This window comes from Rousettus aegyptiacus, unplaced genomic scaffold, assembly GCF_014176215.1.
Source record: "Rousettus aegyptiacus isolate mRouAeg1 unplaced genomic scaffold, mRouAeg1.p scaffold_m13_p_2, whole genome shotgun sequence".
Taxonomy (NCBI): Eukaryota; Metazoa; Chordata; class Mammalia; order Chiroptera; family Pteropodidae; genus Rousettus; species Rousettus aegyptiacus.
The window spans coordinates 136,406,847-136,426,807 of record NW_023416295.1 but is presented as its reverse complement, the minus strand read 5'-3'; the positions used below and the strand labels follow the sequence as shown (position 1 = coordinate 136,426,807).

At 36.4% G+C, this 19,961-nt stretch overlaps 1 protein-coding gene across 2 annotated transcripts in view; it reads right to left on the bottom strand.

Moving 5' to 3' along the window:
- The window catches only part of GXYLT1 (glucoside xylosyltransferase 1), a 37,334-nt gene extending 25,236 nt beyond the window's left edge, over positions 1-12,098 (bottom strand). Inside the window, exons 1-2 of one of the 2 annotated variants that reach the window (XM_016123547.2) lie at positions 11,722-12,098; positions 3,550-3,642 (exon numbers count right to left, since the gene is read on the bottom strand). In XM_016123547.2, coding sequence (XP_015979033.2) covers positions 3,550-3,642; positions 11,722-11,942 — 314 coding nt within the window. In that variant the 5' untranslated portion in view covers positions 11,943-12,098. The remainder of the gene's footprint in view (positions 1-3,549; positions 3,643-11,721) is intronic. The other variant, XM_016123548.2, reaches the window with a different exon arrangement.
- Positions 12,099-19,961: the final 7,863 nt, after the last annotated feature.

Here is a 19,961-nt window from a genome sequence, read left to right as displayed (position 1 = left end):
GCAAAACTACATTAAAGAGTTGTATATGCATCATTTCTGAAACAAAACATAATATTTAAGAACTTCAAGATGTTATTCAAAGCATAAAATATCTAAAAATTCTACATTAAATGTAAATGTTAAATTGCTAAAATATAATTTAAAATACTCTGTAAAAATATCTCTCTTAAAACTAGCATGTAATCACTCAAGCAAAGACAGGTAACAATAAATTCACCTATTACCATAGACTCCATGAATTACATCAATTCCCACCATAAAGATTAAATATCTTAAAAGCTCAAGTCATAGAAAAATTCGTATACTGAAAGATATTTATAACAGTAGTAAAATTGAGAGTACATAATGAAAAGATATCTAAAATTAAAAATGAAACAAATTAAGAAAATACTGTAAACAATGGCAAAAGGAGAACTTGTAAGTCTAAAAGTTCATTAAATAAGCATTAAAAACAATAGGGAAAATATCAATACAGAAAATTTAAAAGCTAAACAAATATGTTCAACAAATAATCAACAAAATATAAATCAGTAATAAGCCATCATTTTACCCTAATAAGTGGTAAAATTATAACTCTCAATAATGCTAGGTTATGATGACACCTTAGTACATCCACACAATGGTGGCGCAGGTTTTTAATGAATGTTTGACCTCCTTTAATGTGCTAGACACCGGAGATAAGCAAGATAGCCACAATCCTGACCTCGCACAATTTACCTATTGTGAAAAGACAAAATTTTAAAAGATTTTATCAGAAATCATGGTAATTACTTAAATAGAAAAAAAATCGAGATTGTTAAGGTAGCTTACACACAAACATCTAAACTAATCTGAAAGTGCTGAGGAAAATCACAACCACAACAGATGAGGTAGGCACAATCAATAATAGACACAGCACAGAGATGGGAAGAGCAGTGGACAGAGGAGCGAGATCACACTCACTAGATAAGTGATGAGCATGGTAGTTAAGGGAAGAGAAAGGAAGAGGCAATCAGAAGCAACAGTGTGAAAGGAGATAGAGGATGACTGTGGACTGACATGTGGAAAGCCAAGGCACAAAATACAGATGAGGGAAAGTGCGAGCAGCGAGACTATGAATTCAGGTTTGAACCAGAGTGTCTGAGGTATCTGAATCAGCAAAGTAAAAAATGATCAATATGCAGCTGGCAATACAGTTCTGGGGCTCAGATAAGGGCTCTGGGTTGGAGTGATCAGTTAAACAGATTATACTCAACAGGGAGAGAAAAGTGCGGCATCCTAAGGAACGTCAATGATTAGCAGTCGGGAATGGAGAAAAGAGTCCAGGAGCAGAGAGACCAAAGAGTTGAGACACTGGTCTCCAAAGACTAACAGGGTTGAAAGAAACAGGAAATGGTAGCCAGGGTGCAATGGACAAGAAAAGCAAGATTATGTCCCAGAAGAATAATTCAGAGGCCAGAGGTGACTTCAATGAGAGCAAGGTTTTTAGTCAGAATGCAGACGCTGCTTCTGGTGGGTTGAGGCGTGAAGGGTTTGTTTGTTTGTTTGTTTAAGTAAGCAAGGGCAGCAGATACTCTTATAAAAAGTCTGCTGGAGAAGACAATGTAAACAAGAATGCCTGAAGGAAAAAAGGGTTGAAAACAGCTGTTGTAGGGATTTTGTGTTTGGTTTGCTTTCAAAGACAGGAGGGACCTAAGAAGTGTGAGCATTCTGACATGCTGTTAGGAAGCTGGTTAAGTCCATGACTCAGCGATACAGACAGATTACTAAAAGCATATACACATCAAAGGTGAAAAACGTTGATAGGTGTTTACATAATTCTTTTTTATGTTATCTGAGGTCCATTGTAAAGTAAATTAATTGGGAGGGAATTATCCCCCCAGATAAGCACTGATCAAAATAAAATTATATAAAGAATTCGAAGTGGGAAAGCTGAGATGGGCCTGGGAAGAAAACAATGCCAGCGAAGGGCTCACCCGTGCCAGACAAAATATGAAACCTAAAGTGGTTAGTAAAGGGGCATTTCGAAGAAACTTTACTTCCTTGAAATGAGGAGGAGGGCAGACAAGCTCTCAGAGTCAGGCAAAACGAGGTATTAGAGTACATACTGAAATGGAGGGTGAGAATGATATGGTAATTGCATCGCATTATGGCTGGGCTGCATGTTTGAACAGAGTGAATAAATGTGAGGGATCCCAAGTTCGAAGTAAGAAATGAAATGGTTACAGATATATACTATGAATTCAATATTACAAGTAGAGAATATAACAGAGAAGTATGACTTTTAAAACTTGAAATTTAGAAAGGTAACAAACACAAGGGTAGACATTATGTAATCATCAACATGTAATTCCAAGGAATACTTGGGAGCATCAGGAAAATAATTAAAGTAAATAGTTAGAGAAGTCAAAACAAAAGGAATAATTAACAGAGGCTCCAGGATTCAGACTAGGTCACCTTCCCTGGGCTACTCTTGCAGTTGAGGAGATTATTTTAAATATAAATATGTATTATTAATATATATTAATAATGCAGTTTTTCCCACCTAGAATACTTCATCTTCTGTCCTTTGCCTGGCTAATTTCCTGTTCAGCATGTAGTCGTTCTATCCAAGAACAACTGATGCTTAAAGATGATCCCACCTGATGATACACCTGTTTCTCCCATCATCATAGCTACAATATGTCACACTCTACTGTAATCTCAAGTTTACTAGTGTGAAGCTCCAGTTAGAATATAAGCTCCAGAAGGATGGCCATGTTACCCAGACTCAGAGTCTGGTTCTTAGCACTGAGCCCTGTGCCTGGCAAATTGAATGAGTAGAATTAAGAATTAAATAAATCTTAAAAACACAGGAAAAGTAGGTGACTCTCAAAAAAATTTGAGAGGCATTTCAGGCTACTGCATCCTGCTTCCCTGCCACTATCTCAGGGAGACAGTCTGATACCCATTCCCATCAATACTTGTTTCTCTTACTGAAGGTCAGAGTAGGAGACCTGAGAGGTCAGCCAAACCAGTGACTTCCGTAGCCAGGGAAGTGAACAAAGCCAAACTACTCAGTAACTTAAAAGGTCCATAAGCAATGCCATATCATTTGTTCCTTCATTAAACACTTATCTTTATCTTCCCATTCACCAATATTCAATCTCTCTGCTAATAACCATCATAATCCTTACCCAGTTGCCCCCATCCACCTACAAAATGTTTTCTTCAGTATGCCAGCTTTAAATATGCATATATGTCTGTAAATGTCAGTGGAAGTCTACCTTAAATCACCTATTTATCATTTCATCACCTGTTACCTAAAATTAGATCATAAATTCTCCTACAAACAATATAAAATATTCTTTGAAAAAAGAATATTTTATATGCAGTATATACTAAAAATCAGTGCTAACAACTATAAAGTGGGAAAAATAGTAAACCCAATCAGAAATGAATTATTTACTTAAATGATAATATTAAATTACAGGAAAAGAAACATTTATACATCCTATTTATTATCAAAATTTATTACCTACTATCTAATCTTACCTACACTGATCTACCAATTAAATATTAAGTGCCTACCTAAAAGCCGCTTCCCAAAAGCAGTTCATTCCACAAACATCAGAGGGCAGCATCCAATAGGGATTCCAGTAACACAGAGAGAAATCTTTACACCTAACAGTAAGACAGAAATAGAGTCCTATGTAAGTATTTCAGTTCAAAACTAACAAGGAATTTACTCGACAACATAACTTACTATTCTATTTTACAGTAACAAAACTGAAAATCCAATTTTGTAGATTCAATATTGCTACAGTAATTTAAAGATTTTTGGAAAATGATTTCTCCCTTACTTAGGGTACCATTATTTTAAAAAAATAGAAATTTACAACCTTTGGGTAGAATATACTACAGACTGGAAAACAGTTTTTCACTCAGGAACTCTCCTAGTATATTAAAATCTCCTCCTCAGATGACATAAAATATGGTAATGCTTCTAAAATGTTCCTTCATGGGCTATACACATTCCCCCTAGAATAAAATCCATTTCACCCAACAAAATATTTGCTTATCCTGAAGCAAAATTAAAATGCCACAAATGCTAGTGGAAAGGGAGGAGAGGATCTTTAAACATTTTCAAATTAATCCTCAATTCAAGCTACTTGTATGGTGTTTTAAATTGAAAAATAAGAAATTATGCTGCTATTCAGAATGACTCAGTTTCATTATCTACATTATCTCAGTTTCACTATATTATACAAGCTAAAATGGAGAATCAAGTGTGGTCTTTCTTCTTTGACTGCAGGTTGAAGGAAAAACAAATCAAAGCAATGCCTCACATTACAAAACGTATGTTTTTCAAGTTATTCATTTTCAAACAATAGTCTAGTTTGAAATTCACTACAGTGGAAGACTGGGTACTAAAGTAAGGAAGTCAGTCAGGTGAAGCATTAAACTGGGTCACCTCATGTCCCACCACGATGTCGCTTTGTTTTCTCTCACTATAGATTCGATTATAAGTTACCATTCTTACATCAAAAGGTCTATGAAATTTCAGATTTGCAAAGATCTCTGATCATACCTCTCACAAATGTCAGTGTCCCACACCAGACCTAGTAAATCAAAATCTCTGAAAACAGGTTCAGGCACCGGTGCTTTTTAAAATGTTAACTAAGCAATTCTGTATCCTCCTGCATAATAAACTATGAAGTCAAAATTTTTACATTAATGGGACAAAGCTATATTGTAATTCGATTTACCTTTAAAGGAACACCATTTTCAAGCACAGCATGTTACATATCTTAAAGGGCTGATAAACCAGAAAAAGAAAAGAAACTGTGCAGACCAGTAAAATATACGATTTGATTAGGAAATCTGTTTATCCCAAGAATGGTCATTTATTTTTTAAGTCCTGCTTTTCACACTAGAGACAGGTTCAGTGGTAGTGGTAATAACAGTGTTCTTTTCGGATTCGAGTGTTTCACATTCATTTAACCCTCACAACAAACCAGTTTAAATAGAAATCTCTACCTTTCAGATATAGAAAACATCACTGCTTTCTTTCAACAAATCCAGAATTTACTTATAATCAACTCTAAAATGCACCTTTGCTCCAAAAAGGAAATAACTAATCTGGTTATTCCATCTCCTCCTGCCAAACCTTACAATCATACAAGATGGAAATGGAAAGTAAAGTCTCAAAGAAAATGACCTGCTAAATTTTTCTGTAAAAAATATTGCTTGAAATTACATAATACCACTTTCTGCCTTAACTGGAATTCCTCAATGCCCCAGCCATAGACAACCACAAATCTATTTTCAGTCTCCATGGATTTGCCTGTTAGGGGAATTTCACATAAATCGAATCATATAGCATATGGTCTTTTGAGTCTCATGTCTTTCACTTAATGTTTCAGTTTAATGTTTTTAAGGTTCACCCACTGTAGCATTAATCAGTGCACTTCTTTCCTTTTTATGGCCAAATAATATTCCATTTTTATGGATGATATACACATTTTGTTTACCCATTCATGACAAGACATTTAGGTTGTTCTCCACTTTTTGGCTATTATATATAATGCTGCTATGAATATTCATGCACAAATTTTCTATAAACATACGTTTTCGATTCTCTTGAGTATATTATATCCACACGTGAAATTGCTAGTTCATGTAATCACTGTAAAAAAAATTAATGAAAATGAAACTGCGGGGGAAAAATCAAAGTTTAGGTAAGTTTCTTGACCATAATTTAATGTCGGAAAACAGTTTATAGAAGGGATGTTTTTCTTTCTTTAATGGAAATATAAAACATAAGCACTAGTGAATACATATGCTGCTTACTATTTTTAAAAATCATAAAACACTGAGGTGCTGCTGGCAAGAGGTGGCATATTTTATTTAAATTTTTTATCTCTCAAATTTACATTCTCTCACAAAGAATTGGTTTTAAAGATCAAGATATAGAGTAGAAACTCATTACATTACCAGTAACTGTTCCTGTAAGGAATAAATTAGAAAAAGTAACTTATCTGCAGACAGATAACACCTGTACCTTCAGGACAAAAATAAATATATACATAAAACTTAAAAATACTGAAAAGGTGAAAGTAGTTATCCAAATTCTGGTTATTAGTTGTTTTTGCTTTTATTCATTAAAATATTAGAAACAGGATATTAGATATACAACATTCAAAGAAGTAACTCTATTAAATACTGTCAGTGGGGTAAACCTGTAAGCTGAGCTAAGGGAGTATGTATTCAGTAAACAGTGACATCCAAATGCAGTGAAGTCCACAAAAGCAGTTTTTTCACTGTGGATGAAACTGAAATAAAAATTTCCTATGGCTCATCCTAAAATTTCATATGGCTTAATGTTTCTAGCTCTCGGTGGCTTAACTATAAGCAAATTGATCAGGGGTAGCACAAAGGATCTCTGTGGTGATAAACAGTTTTGTATCCTGATTGTGGAGTGGTTGCATGAATCTACATATGTGAAAAATTGCATAAAACTACACACACACACAAGTTCATGTAAAACTGGTAATATCTGAAAAGTGGTCTGTCGGTTATACAATGTCAATTTCTGGGGCAATAATATTGCACTATACTGATACACATGTATTCCAGATGTATTGCACTATGCTCATGTATGATTTTACTACCAAGGGAAACTGAACACAGGGTATCTCCACAACTTCTTGCAAACTTATATTTAAAAAAAAAAAAAAACTGACAAAAAATAAAATTCCCCAAAATTTCAGTACTTAAAAATGTTTCAAAATTTGAGACATTTCATGCTCTGGGTCAAAGTTAGAATTTAACATAATGCTTAGGACAAAAACAGTTCTCAGACTTAAAGTATACTTAAATCTGATAACATAAAGTCTTTTATACTTTTAAATTAAATTGAAAAAGTATTTTTCATATAAAATGATCACGACATATTTCTTTCAAAAACACTGAAGAAAGAGAATAGCTTAGGATATTGAAACCTAGAAAACATTCTTATGTGTTAACATTTACCTTGTTCCTAAAATAATGATATAACAGTAACAACCACCAAACAATTATGTAGAGATTAAAAACTGACAGTCACTAATCTAAGTACTCTATACATACTAATTCATTTCCACAACCCAATGAGGAAGGTGCTATTATTCTCATTTTTTTTTTTTTTTTGAGATGAGAAAATTTCTTTGCAGTAATAAGAAACAAACACTGAATCAGAACAAAAACGCCCATGATAGTCACAACGCTTTGGTGAAACCATGCCCGATTTAGAGTCAGGGATAAGTTTAGGCATATCCATCCAGTATAAGAATATGGAAGCCTTAAGTACCACAGACCAACAATGCCACTGTGAGGCACAGAGACCTGCACCATGACTGCAAGAGAGACTGAGATGCTTACAGCCCAGGTAAAGGAGGCCATTGCCCATAATACTGAAGATCAGTGCCTGGGTCACTCATTTTCAACAAGAAATCATCTCCAGACAACTTAAATTTCTAGCTCTAAATCAGGTCTTCACTTCTTTCTTCTTAAATCTCTAATTTTATGAATATTCAGGAAATGTGAAAAGGATCGCTTACATACAAATGGCACTGAGCAAGTATCTAACCATTTCAAAAATAAGTTAACATCACATTGTATACCCCCAATAAATAAAAATAGGTTAAAGATTTAAATGTAAAAAAAAAAAAAATGGGGGAAACAATCCTCTGGTAGAGTTTCTCTACACATGATGAAAGTAAAAATAATAAAGGAAAAAATTGCCTGTCTGAATACATAAAAATTTTAAACTTTACATGGTACACACACTAAAAAAAAATTAAGTCAACATGTGGAGAGAAGTATTGCCAACAGGTATGACACACAGATAATAATCTTAATGTTTTAAAATCGAAAATACACCTTATTTTTTTCATTAACCTAATCTCCCTTACAAAAGCACAGAAGAACATTATTCTAATTATTAGCAGGTTTGTGCTAAGCACTTTACAACTATGTGAACTAAAATAACAAGATGCAGGATACTGGTTTTATATACAATGTCCTTGCATTAACAAAGAGAGAGTAAGGTGCCTTTAGTAATTCAACCTTCTCTGTTCACTGCCCCAACTCCTCTCTTCTTCAAAAATAACTGCAGGGAAGAGGGGAAAAAATTTTCTCTACTAAAAACAGTAATGCAAAAATAGTGGTCAAGCCATTCTTAGCTAAATCAGTGGTTCTCACCCTTTAGTTTTATAACAATAACCTGGATCATACAACTAAAACCCAGATTCCCAACTCCAGTGACATTCGGGTTTAGTGGGTTTCAACTGGGGCCTAAACACAATTACTGCTGAAGATCAGAAACCGGAGGTGGGGTTGGAGGAATCACTCAAAATTTAAATGATCAAAATCGTCACCATATTAGCTACAAAATTTTATTGTGCCAGGCACTATCCTAAGTAATCTACATTAAGCTAGTTCATTTCAATTCTCACAAACAACTCAACATCATACTCACTCTTACCTCTAACAGATGAGGAAACGTGTTCAAAGTTAACATGCCCAGTAAGTGGCAAAGCTGAAGTCTGTGTCTCCAAAACTTTTACTCTTTCCATTCTAAATTCTCGGTGTATCCTACTGGTGTTCACAGGATCCAGCAGAAATGACAACTCAGTGACCTAACCAGATCTAAAAAGGAGCATAAAGTGACAACCTCCCTATGTGAAAAATTAGTCACACAAAGGGCATGGCCAGTCTAGAAATGCTATCACCAAAATGCTTAGTGTTTCTTGATTCTCTACCACCAATATTGCTCTAAAGCCACAATGGGATGAGATCTTGAGAAACGAATCACCCCTAAGAAGCCCAAGTTACAAAATGTATAACTCCTGCAGAAGTACTGATGCCTGGTACTAATAACTACTTTAGCTTGAATACCTAATACACACTGTCCATACTGAATAGCCTAACAGAATCTATGTGAAAGAACCACTGCCTACCCAGCATTTCCCTTCTTTCGAGGCACCAGTCCTCTCCAACACCAATCCTGTTATTCTCGCCACCGCAGAGATATGCAAGTGGTGCAAAGCCAGATCATAGGTCTCTATCCCAGGTAACATTGACTGGTCCACAGACAGACATGTGATGCAAGAAAATCCAATGAGTGCATTTTCCTAGAATTTTCTATTTGAGATTAGAAAAGCCACTACCAGGGGCGAAAAGACCCCAACAGCAAAGCCTGTCTACAGTAGAAGAGAATGAGCGAGTCCCTAGTCCATGAGGTTTCTAGAGAACCTGGGCATTTTTCATTGAATTTTCCTACCAGCAACCCATATAAACGTATAAATTCTATTACAACTAAGTACTGTCTACATTTTACAGGTGAGAAAACTGAAGCAGAGAGGTGATCAAGATTTTAGAGCACACAGAGCCAGAATGAGAACACTGTCTGACTCAAAGACTTGCACATTTTCTAAATACCAAAATAAATGATTCAAACAGAATGCACTAATTAAGAATAGATTTCACTAAAAAATTGTCCCTATCATTTTAAAGTTCTTACTTTGAGAACTTGGCAGGACCTTTCCACGTATTTTGTTGCCATGTAATTCCATGTAATGAATACCTTCTATAAGATTTGACCAAAGGAACCTACTGGATATCATCCTAGAATCATGTGTTACATGAAAAAGAGAAATTTTAGTCTTAATTTTTTCATGTAAGACGGCTTCAAAAAAGGAAAAATTCAATGATAATCAAGTTCTACCAAAAAAGAAAAAGATGTTGCTTGAGTCACAGCCCATTCTCCACTGATGAAACACTACAGACTAGGTTTATATCACAGCAACTTTATAGAAAGAGCGCTTAGAGATCAAAGGCTACATAATTTTTAATCCTGGTCCAATGGCCAACGCCCTCTGAACCTTGGTCAAATGGTTCACACACAGCAATAGAAGTTAAGGATATCTAATCCATATACCATGGTAGCCAAAGAAGTTGCCTGAACTCTTATGAGAAATCTAAAAAGATGTTATAAATGATAATATTTAAAATTAAGAGTCCTGATGTCTTATGAATTCTGACAAATGTTGCTCCTCGGCCTGAACTTATATATGTATATGAGGTAAAATGCACTTTGAATTGTAACAAGACTGACACACCTTTCGTTTTAACTTAGATGTACGCCCATTTAAAACGAGGAGTTATGCTGTGCAAAGGACCTGTAATATACAGCTTTTCAGTTGATTCTACCCTGACACACCAAACTTAATATTTCAGTAATGGCTCTATAAAACATTTATAAAAACAGAGGAGCTTATTTTCTAAATCGCAAATAAAGTTTGTTAAAATTAGCTGATCAAGCAAATATAATTTATAAAAATCTGTCACAAAATAAAGCATAAGTATGTGAGACAAAGCACTAAAATGAAGGTTAATCTATCAAATTGAAATGCAAATATTATGTTTTATTTAAAATGCTGCCTTTCAACGTTAGCCAATAATAATTTCTTTTCCATAATTTTCAATGCTTCGCAATAACATAATAGACCATGAACTGCTTTTCATAAGCATTTTTCATTAATTCATCCAGGTATTCAAGTCTCTGCCCCTCCCTTGAAGATAAGTGAGAGCTGACAAACCTGGCTCTGAGAGTAGTTCTGCTTTTTATATGAATAAAATCCCGATGTCCTAGGAATTTGCCTGACTGAAATCACATCAAAGGATAAAAATACGACAATCCTGCATTTCCATGCTGCTCCTCAGCTCAAATGTCCCCCTTTCATTTAGGGAAAGACCATTAACTCTCAAAAGAATGTTAAACAGCCCACAGCTGACTGCACGCCCTCCTTCTATCAACTCCATACTTTCGATATCAAAGCAGCCTTTGCCTCTTACTAAGGAAACACTGGGTCATGCCCAGAGACATGCCCACAAAGAGAGGAGCCTATTTTCAAGGAAGTGGAAAGGCTCAGAATTTAAGCTTTCCTAATGCGATGCATTCTTTTCTCCTGTTTAAATCTTATGTTGATTACGACTCTGGCAATGATGTGTGTAAAATTATTTAAGTCATTATGCTGCTTTTTAAATACCAATTTTTAAAGATACCTCTATCCCATCTCACAAAAGACGTGAACGTGTTAAGTATCGTTCATTTTTTCTTAACGTGCTGTAAGTTTCAAAATACATGGATTGTTTCCTAAAGAAAAATTCACAATCCACATAAATGCTCTGTCCAAATTTAGCCAACAAATAACGACAAACTAAAGCGTTAACACACAAAGTTAGACGCCGCATTCAGGAGGGGTAAAAAAAATTGAACTAGGGCGCCAGCCTGTTTAAATATCTCATCTTGAACTCCATGGAAACATGAAGGAATTCCCACTAGGCAAACAGCAAGAAGGCCTTTGTGGAGAACCTCCTATTTTCAAAGAATCTTTTTAATAAATCGTCAACTAAAAGTTGAAAATTGATTTCTACTGCTTTAAAGAGCGCCTAAGGAATGGGTCAGAAGACAAACACAAAAGTGTGGGGTGCTCTCAGGATGGAACACCGCCGGGCTCACCCCTGGGGTCGAGGGGAAGGAGGGAAAGGAGTGAAGGGGGTCAGAAACAGCAGTAAGGAGGCGGGAGGCGCGGTCCCGGCGGCCGGAGGCGCGGGGCAGGCCAGCGAGCAGCCCGGGCCAGGCCAGGCCCCGCGCCCCGCAACCCCGCGCCCTTGCGCCCCTCGCCCCGGCGCGGCCACACAGAAAGCGGCCCATACCTGTCCGACCGGCTGGGATGCGCTGCGGAGTCCGCGCTGCCCGCCCCTCTTGCGGCGCCGCGTCCGCCGCCCGCGAGCCAGGAAACCGCTTCGGCCTGCGGCTTCCCGCCACCGCCGCCCGCTCCTTCCTCCAGGGATACGGCGAGCTGGCTGAAGGCGTAGAGGAGCGAGCAAAAGCCGCAGGCCAGGCATAGCACCACGATGCGCAGGTAGCGCCGCATCGCGCCGGCCGCCGGTCCTCGCCGTCGTCGTTGCCGCCGCCGCCGCGCCCGCCCGGGCGAACTGGAGCGGAGGGAGCCGTACAGCGCAGCCGCGGGCGCAACAAGTTCCTCCTCCGCCGCGGCCTAGCGCCGCCCGCCCACCACCTCCGCGAGCGCGCCGACAGCTCGCGCGGAAGCCGGACCACTGCCTCGGCCGCCGCGCGGCCCTCCCTGGAGGGCGGGCAGCGGCCAGACGCGCCGGCGCACTGAGTGCGCGAGGGCTGGGCGCGGCGGGGGTCTGCCGGTGGTGCAGACTGGGTCCCCACGAACGGCGACCCGGGGCAGGTAATTCCCGCGACCCGGGGCAGGTAATTCCCGAGCCCCAAGTTCTGAACTGCAAAGGAAGCGAGTGGCGAAATGAACAGGGTGTTGGAGGCTGACCAAAATTCAAATGATGGATCTTCTACATAGTAGTTTGTGACATTGAGCGCTCTAAATTCTCTGAGCGTGTTTCTTCATCACATAGAGGGTGTAAAGATTAAATTGCTTAACGCATAAAACAATGCCTTTCACTTAGAAGGCACTTGATTAAGCCATTTCTCAGCTCCATCCTCCTCAGCAGGGACCTCCCCGGGCTCTAAGTTTTTATAATACTGTCCGCACGAGCCATTTCACCCAGATAGCTCATTATCTTGTAATGCTGTTGGAAATGCTGATTTGCCTCGCAAGGAGGCTGTAAGTGCCTGCAAAGCTGAGGTCCTCCCTTTACATCTTTTTGACCTTCCTCACAAGTCATTTGTATGTCAAAAACAATTTCATAGTCTTCTTATAAAGAACTTTCTCTTCAGCTTTCCATTTATTTTCCCTCTTCCTCAGCCACATTTCCACTCCATTCATTTATTGAACATATTTAGAGCGTCACTATATGCCAAGTGCTGTGTGAGTAGCTTGGGGCATAAAGACACCTCTTTAAGGTGTGGGGACAGTCGATACTTGTCGATAAGTGCAATACAACAATACAGACTTTAGGATATAAGCCTGTAATTGTGTGAGCACACACACAAAAAGAAACAATCAGATCTATCTGCGGATGTGGTCAAAAGAAACTGCATAGCAAAAGTGACCCTAGAGTTTTGGGGATGGGGGGTTCGTAAGGGGGTTGGTAAGGGAAGTAATTCCAGGCTGAGAGATCGATGAAACAGGCTCTTGTGTTCTGGGGAACTGTGAGAAGTTTGATACCACCAGCTAAGTAAATGCAAGACAGGATATGATGAATGATAAGACTAGAAATTGAAGGGGGCCAGATATTTGAGTACCTTGTGTAGTATACCAAGGAGTTAGAACTTAATCTGGCAGGCAATGGTGAAACATTGAAGGGTGTTTTTTTAGAAGGTAACATGATCGCATTTGCTTTTTCAGGAGCAGATTCTAGCTGCCCTGTGGAGGCTGGAACTGAGATTGAGACTGGAGACACAAAGCAGCTCGTGCCAAAAAATGAAAAAGGAAGCTTTAAACACACACACACACACACACACACACACACACACACACACACACACACACAGAGACAGAGAGAGAGAGAGAGAGAGAGAGAGAGAGAGAGAGAGAGAGAGAGAGAGAGAGACTTATTTCATGGAGAAAATCATGCTGTTAAATTGTTCAAATAACATTTGGAGCTTTGAAGAGTTTGCCCCTTCCCCCCATCAAGGGGTGGGAGGGGATTCTATGTAGTTTAGCAGTTCTCCATTTGGAATCCCTACACCAAAAAAGTGCTGGTTTTGTGATCATGGGAGGTCACTAAACAAATTTAAGGCTCAGTCTCTTCTTCACCTATAAGAATTAAATTTCTTATCTTACCTGACAAAAAAATGAAAAATCAGCATTCTATCAAGATGTGTGAATAGAACGAAAGCATACACTTATTCATTCAATAAACATTTATTGAATATATTCTACATGCCAGACAAGGGGCTAGAGTGTACTGCCCTCAAAGGGGAGACAGGCAGGTAAAAACAGTATTAACTTAATCCTTTCACAACAACTTACAGTTCTTAGAAAAATAAAGAGAAACATAAGGAAGTACAAAGATGGATAATAAAAGCTTTTATAAAAATGGAAAATAGGAAAATAGAGCTTGAGACCAATAAACTAGAGCAAGAACTAGTACTTAAATAGATTAAGGATGTTTAAAGAGATACTAACTACAGTTGTTCTCTATTTCAACAAAGAAACTAAATGTAATAAAAATAAATTTAATGACCCACAGATTGTTAAAATACTGGAATGGCAGTATTCATTTCTGCAACAATTTATGGGAAGAGCATATCCAGAAGAATAACCATCCATTTACTTGACATCAGGATTCTGGACCATATCATCCCTTTAGGTTCCTTTTAATCCTGTAATTAAAAAGGAAATTCTGTTGAAAAAGTATATAAGGCATTCCAAAAATAGAAATGACTTTTGTATCACCCACACTCTGTCTTAACTGGTTATCTTGGATTATAAGGAGCTATGTGCATGCCCTTCTGATCATTTTTAGGATTCACATTACATTTTCAGATTCCTAAATTAATGTTAAATTGTTGAAATATTTTTGATATCATACTAGATAATTCTTTCATTTACTATTTGTATGTACATATTCCTGTCTATTTTTTCATCTCTAAACCACCATCTTATAGGTGACTATATCCAAATTTTTAATCAACTTTGATCTTCCCTTTATCCTGTCAAAAGGTAAATTTAGGTGGACAAAAAGAAATTGAAAACTAGCAATATTTGTTGTTTAATTATGGAGATAGAGATCTCTTCCATGATCTAGGAAACTCTCAGATTCAGGATAATCCAAATATCAGGAATCTTATATTCAAAAGATTAATCTTGATTTTTCTTATAGCTCCTAGTATATGTTGGGTATATAATAAACATCCAATTAATGATTGTTTTTATTTTATTATGTCTTCCCTAAGTCATTCTAGGGCAAATTTGGGGTCCTACTCAGCATTTCCTTCCCACCAGTCTACTTTTGAATACTCGAATCTTAAAAAAAGACATCCTATTGGGAAAAAGGTAAATTCTATACCTTTTCAGAGTAAAGTTCAAAAACTTTCTAACTCACACTTGATAGAGGTCTATGCATAATCTAACTTAATCCTTATAATATTTATATGAAGTAGATGTTTTATTCTTTTAAAAAACAAAAAACCTGAAATTCAGATAAGTTCGTTAACTATATCGCTAATAATGAAGATCCATAATTTGAGCGGAAATCATTGTGGATTCAAAGTGTATGTTTTTTTTTTTCCATTATACCATGCTATGTCATTATGAAAAAATGAATGCTGAGTGATGCAAATTAGAAAAGCAAAAAGGAAAAACATATCAATGTTATATGAAAACCTCTTAGACTGGTCTTAGAGGTTAAAACAAATAATTTACAATCAGAGAACTACAAGAATGCAAATCAGATTAGTTATAGAGCAAAGAATCAGAAACGCAGACTAAAAGTGAAAATGGCCTCTAGCAAAATTTCTCTATTTTCCACAATCCATTTCCTAGAGACCTTACTGGAGGAAAAAGTTAAAAATAATGCTCTCAATTTGAACAAAAAGTATTTCATTTTTAAGTGTCATTCAGACCAGTAAATGTGGGGTAAGGGTAGGGCCTGGGACACAATGAAAAAAGGATTCTCTTCATTCTCAAAAACCTCAGCTATAGACCTCAAGATTAAAAAAAAAATGGTAATGGGAAGCCCGGAATGTAGGTGGCATTTCCATCCGCAAGAAAGGGAGAGGATTGAGGGGATGTAGTAAGGTGGAAAGTAAGGACTATTCATGTGGACCATGTCTGTACTTCTCCCAGGTTCAATCTTCAGAAACCTGCCATTTCCATTATTACGATAGATTATAATTTTAAAATAAATGCTGTCGGTAAAATTAAAAGCGAGATTTGCAGGGAAATTTAGACATGGGGTTAATTTGAATTAAAATACACATGTACGAATTCTCTAAAACCTGCCATTTGTCAAGGGCATAATTACAGTTTGAAGTAACAGATGTCCTAGCCCAGGTTATGAAAAATTGAAGGCTCAAAATTACTAAGAATTCTGACACCATCACACATTAGTTCATTGCTTAATTGAAAAATAATATCAGAGTTCTTGTTGTTACCTATATTCCTTTCTATATAGAAATTAGATCACTAGATAGTCCTGCATTGTTTTGGTTTTTCTTTTTACATTTTTAATAAAAGATTTTTGGTTCTAATTAGGTTAAAATGTCCCTTAAATTATTTATTTTATTCAGTATTGGAAAGAATGTTTTTTTTATTTACTTTTATTAAAGACCAAAAACTACCTGTTGGGACTAAGGCCAGATCACTCTGCTCTTTTTTTCCGAGAACTCAGCCTTTTATTAAAAAAATGCTTTCACTGTCCTTCAAGTCTTCTCCTCCCAAGCTGTTGTTATGAATTTAAAGTGGATAGCGAAAATAATACAAATTGAAAGTCTAAATTAATAAATCTTGGTACCCAGTTTAGTTTCTTAATTCTCTTGCTAAAAGAGTTCATGAGACTATGAAGATGGTATGGTAGCTTTCATTCAAACTATCTACTTCCAAGTAGGAAGCAGATCTAACCTAAGGCATAATCTCAAGGTTTGCCAAACTCATAAATTATTTCCACTCCTTGGGAATTCCAGTTGGAGAGGCATCATTTTACTAGCACCTTGCCTACAAAAGTTCCCATTGGGGCTTATCCTCACATCTGAAACAAAGCAGTTTTTTTAGCTTTTTAAAAAAGTATTATTATTTAGCCTTACTGAAGAAGAGAATTGAATAAATTCCTAAGAACACAAAGAAAAACATAAGTAGATAAAAATCAGAATCTAGAAAATATTTAGAATAACAAGTTATATGTGCAGGCAATTAAAATCTATGTAATCATAAAAAGTAAGCCTAGTTTTAATATGAAATTTCTCACAACTGAAGCAATAACTGATGACAATCAATTAATGATTTACATTGTCCGTAAGAAAAAGGCAAATTGATTTCTCAGATGTAATAAAGCTTTTCCTGGAACATGTCTGAATAAAATTTCTCATTTGGATTCTGCGTGATGTTATTTTCCATTGGTATCTTCACAAAAAGGCAACAGCAGACCCCACTCCATTCAGCTGTTAACTGATATTTAAAAAATACTGTAGGAAAATGATAATCTCACATTGCAAGGCTTAAAGTTTTAAACTTGAAAAAATGGAAGCTTGAATAATGAAATGGTGCTGACTAAAACTACCTGTGACACCCGACATTGTCAGCTGCAACTATCAGGATGAGATCCTAACATTTGCAGTGTTGGCTTCGAGTGAATACTTAGCCCAAGATGAATTTTCTAAAAACAAAAGGGTGACAAACACATCCTCTTCACTGCTATTTCTGTGTCTCACACATATTTTTATGGTTGCGGTGACGGCACTGTAATTATTTGCAGATCTCTAAGATGTGCGTTCCACCTCTATCCTCTTTGTAACCAACCCCTAGCCCAGCACCTAGTACACAAAATATACTCAATAAATTTCACTGAGTTGAACACTGACGTAAAGAAAAACCTAGATCATGAAAATACTGAAAATATTGCAATAATAAAATAGCTCCCAGTCTACAACTCTTACAGATGGGTGCAGAGGTGTGTTTAGGGGGCTAGGGGAAATGGGGTAGGGGGAAGGTGTGGCAAACCTAACACCAGAAAGCAATTCTGAGCATGCACCGTGTCCCAGAGCACTGAGACCTGTCAGTGTTCTACTTGATTTTTCCATAGAAGTACCTGGTCTTATCGTGGCATTTTGCTTCAGAATTGGCCCATTCCATAAAGGCAGAAATATCTGCACTGGTTTAAGATGCCACACTGAAAACATTTAATCTCTTGACCTAGCGGGGATGTGCATTCAGGAAAGTGTTCATATAATTCAAAGTAAAACTTAGCTCTGAGACAGCTTTTCAAAGTGAACTGGTTTTTGAAGAATATCATTCCAAAGTTATTACACATAGTGCTGCTGCTCTAGTAAAGTCTACTAAATACATCTGAAACTTTTGAGTCATTGAGATGATTTATCATAGCGTGTTTTTTCAAATGTTCTGAGACTGACATGCTGTTCTATTTGTTCTCTCCCTTTCTAAGGATTCTGTTATCCAGACTGCATCCCAACATCCCATTTTCTTTTCTTCTATTTATGCTGCCTTTCCCTCTTCCCTGATTTTTTTTCCCATTCTTTGCCTTTGATATTAGTGGGGCTTATTTTCCATTGCTGTCAATAGCCAGTGAGGGCATTCTTTTCCTTCTACTTTCTCAAAATGATCAATCACATCCTATATTTCTATAACCTTGTCTCTTGATTCTGCTCAGCTATTTTTATCACTGATGACGTTTCTATACTTCATTTTTTACATTCATTGTTCCAGACAACCGAAGGTGCCTGTGATTAAAGATGTGGGGACTAGTGCTATTAAGACAAAGTATTATTTTATGGTCATCCTTATCCTTACATTCACTTTTTTTTTTCATTTAATTTTCAAAGTACAGTACAGAAATTGCTGTAAATTGCCCAGTTCCAACATCAAATCTTTAAAAGACTTTAGAGAAGAGCTAAGTGACAGACCAAGAAAATAAGTAAAAAAGGCCTAAGTGGAAACTAAAACCTCTGGACCATTTAGCATTAATATATATAATTTGTAGAAACTACATTCTTTTTAGGCAAAAAGGATTTTTGTCTAAAAGAATAGTAATATGCTATCAACTTAGAAAATCTAAGGTTTTTCTTCCTTTTTTAATGTTTTCACTTTGTCTACTACATCACTATAATTTTAGGAAAGTATTTAATAAAAATAAAACTTTTAAGTTATTAAGCCAACTATTTCTGTGTAATACAAAAGGTTTTAAGAGTATGTATTCTTGTATGCCTCAAATTATATTTTCACTCTTTATATCAAAATAAATAAACTCTGAAAAACATCCAAATTCTCTTCTTGTATGGAATTTGGTTAAAAGAACACACTGCTAAAACCACAGGGTAAATTGATGAAACAGCTAAAAATGTACTCTAAGACCAGGCTCTGAATCTTTTTGCATATTTTAACATTTAGTGTTAAGTATCAATGGGATTTGGGTCTCTTTACTTTTAGAAGTATCTGAGGTAGGGTGAAATGAAGGCAGGTGAAGATAATTGTGATTGATGAAAGGAAAACTAGCCAACTTGGTTCATTTCTCCTGTCACATAGTGCACACCATCAGGTTCTTTAATTATGGCTGGTCTGGAATCAGAGCAAACATCTGATGCAGAAAATTCAGTATAACCTACAGAACACAATTCCTTTCGGTCATCCAAGAGAGCATGAAAATTTTTGTCACAAAAAAAAAAAAAAAGCCAACACTTGCTTTTTTGTAATGGGATTTTACCTATTAAATTAGTAAAAGCTCACATTTACTAAGCATCCAGTATGTGTCAGGCAATTGTTAAGAATTTCATATGGATTGACATTTAATGCTCCCAACACTATGAGTTAGATATGATTATTATTATCCTGTTTAACAGGTAAGAAGTGACCTTGAGTTATTTACTCAGGCTCACTTAGGTTCTACAACAAGGATTCAAATAGCAGACACCAGTTAGCACTCTTAGTTTTCATGCTATACTATTTCCCCACCAATATAGAAAGATGACTATACCCAGTTAGGTAAAATCCCATCTTCTGTCAGATTTTTCTCTTTTACAGTCTATTTAAAACAAATCCTGAAAGTATTTTATCATCATAAGACCCAGTACCTCCAAAAGCAGTTTTAACTTAAGGTTTAGAATATTTTCCCTGTTACTATTATTTGTAAATTTTACTATGTCTAAAATTGAGTATGTAAAAAAGCATTTGAAACATGTAAAAAAACAGAAAATAAGACAAAAAATTATTTAAGAGCATAACTTAACCAGTTGGGGTTCCACTGAAAATATAATATAAACAAATTTTAATTTTTCATTTAACAACACTAAAGAA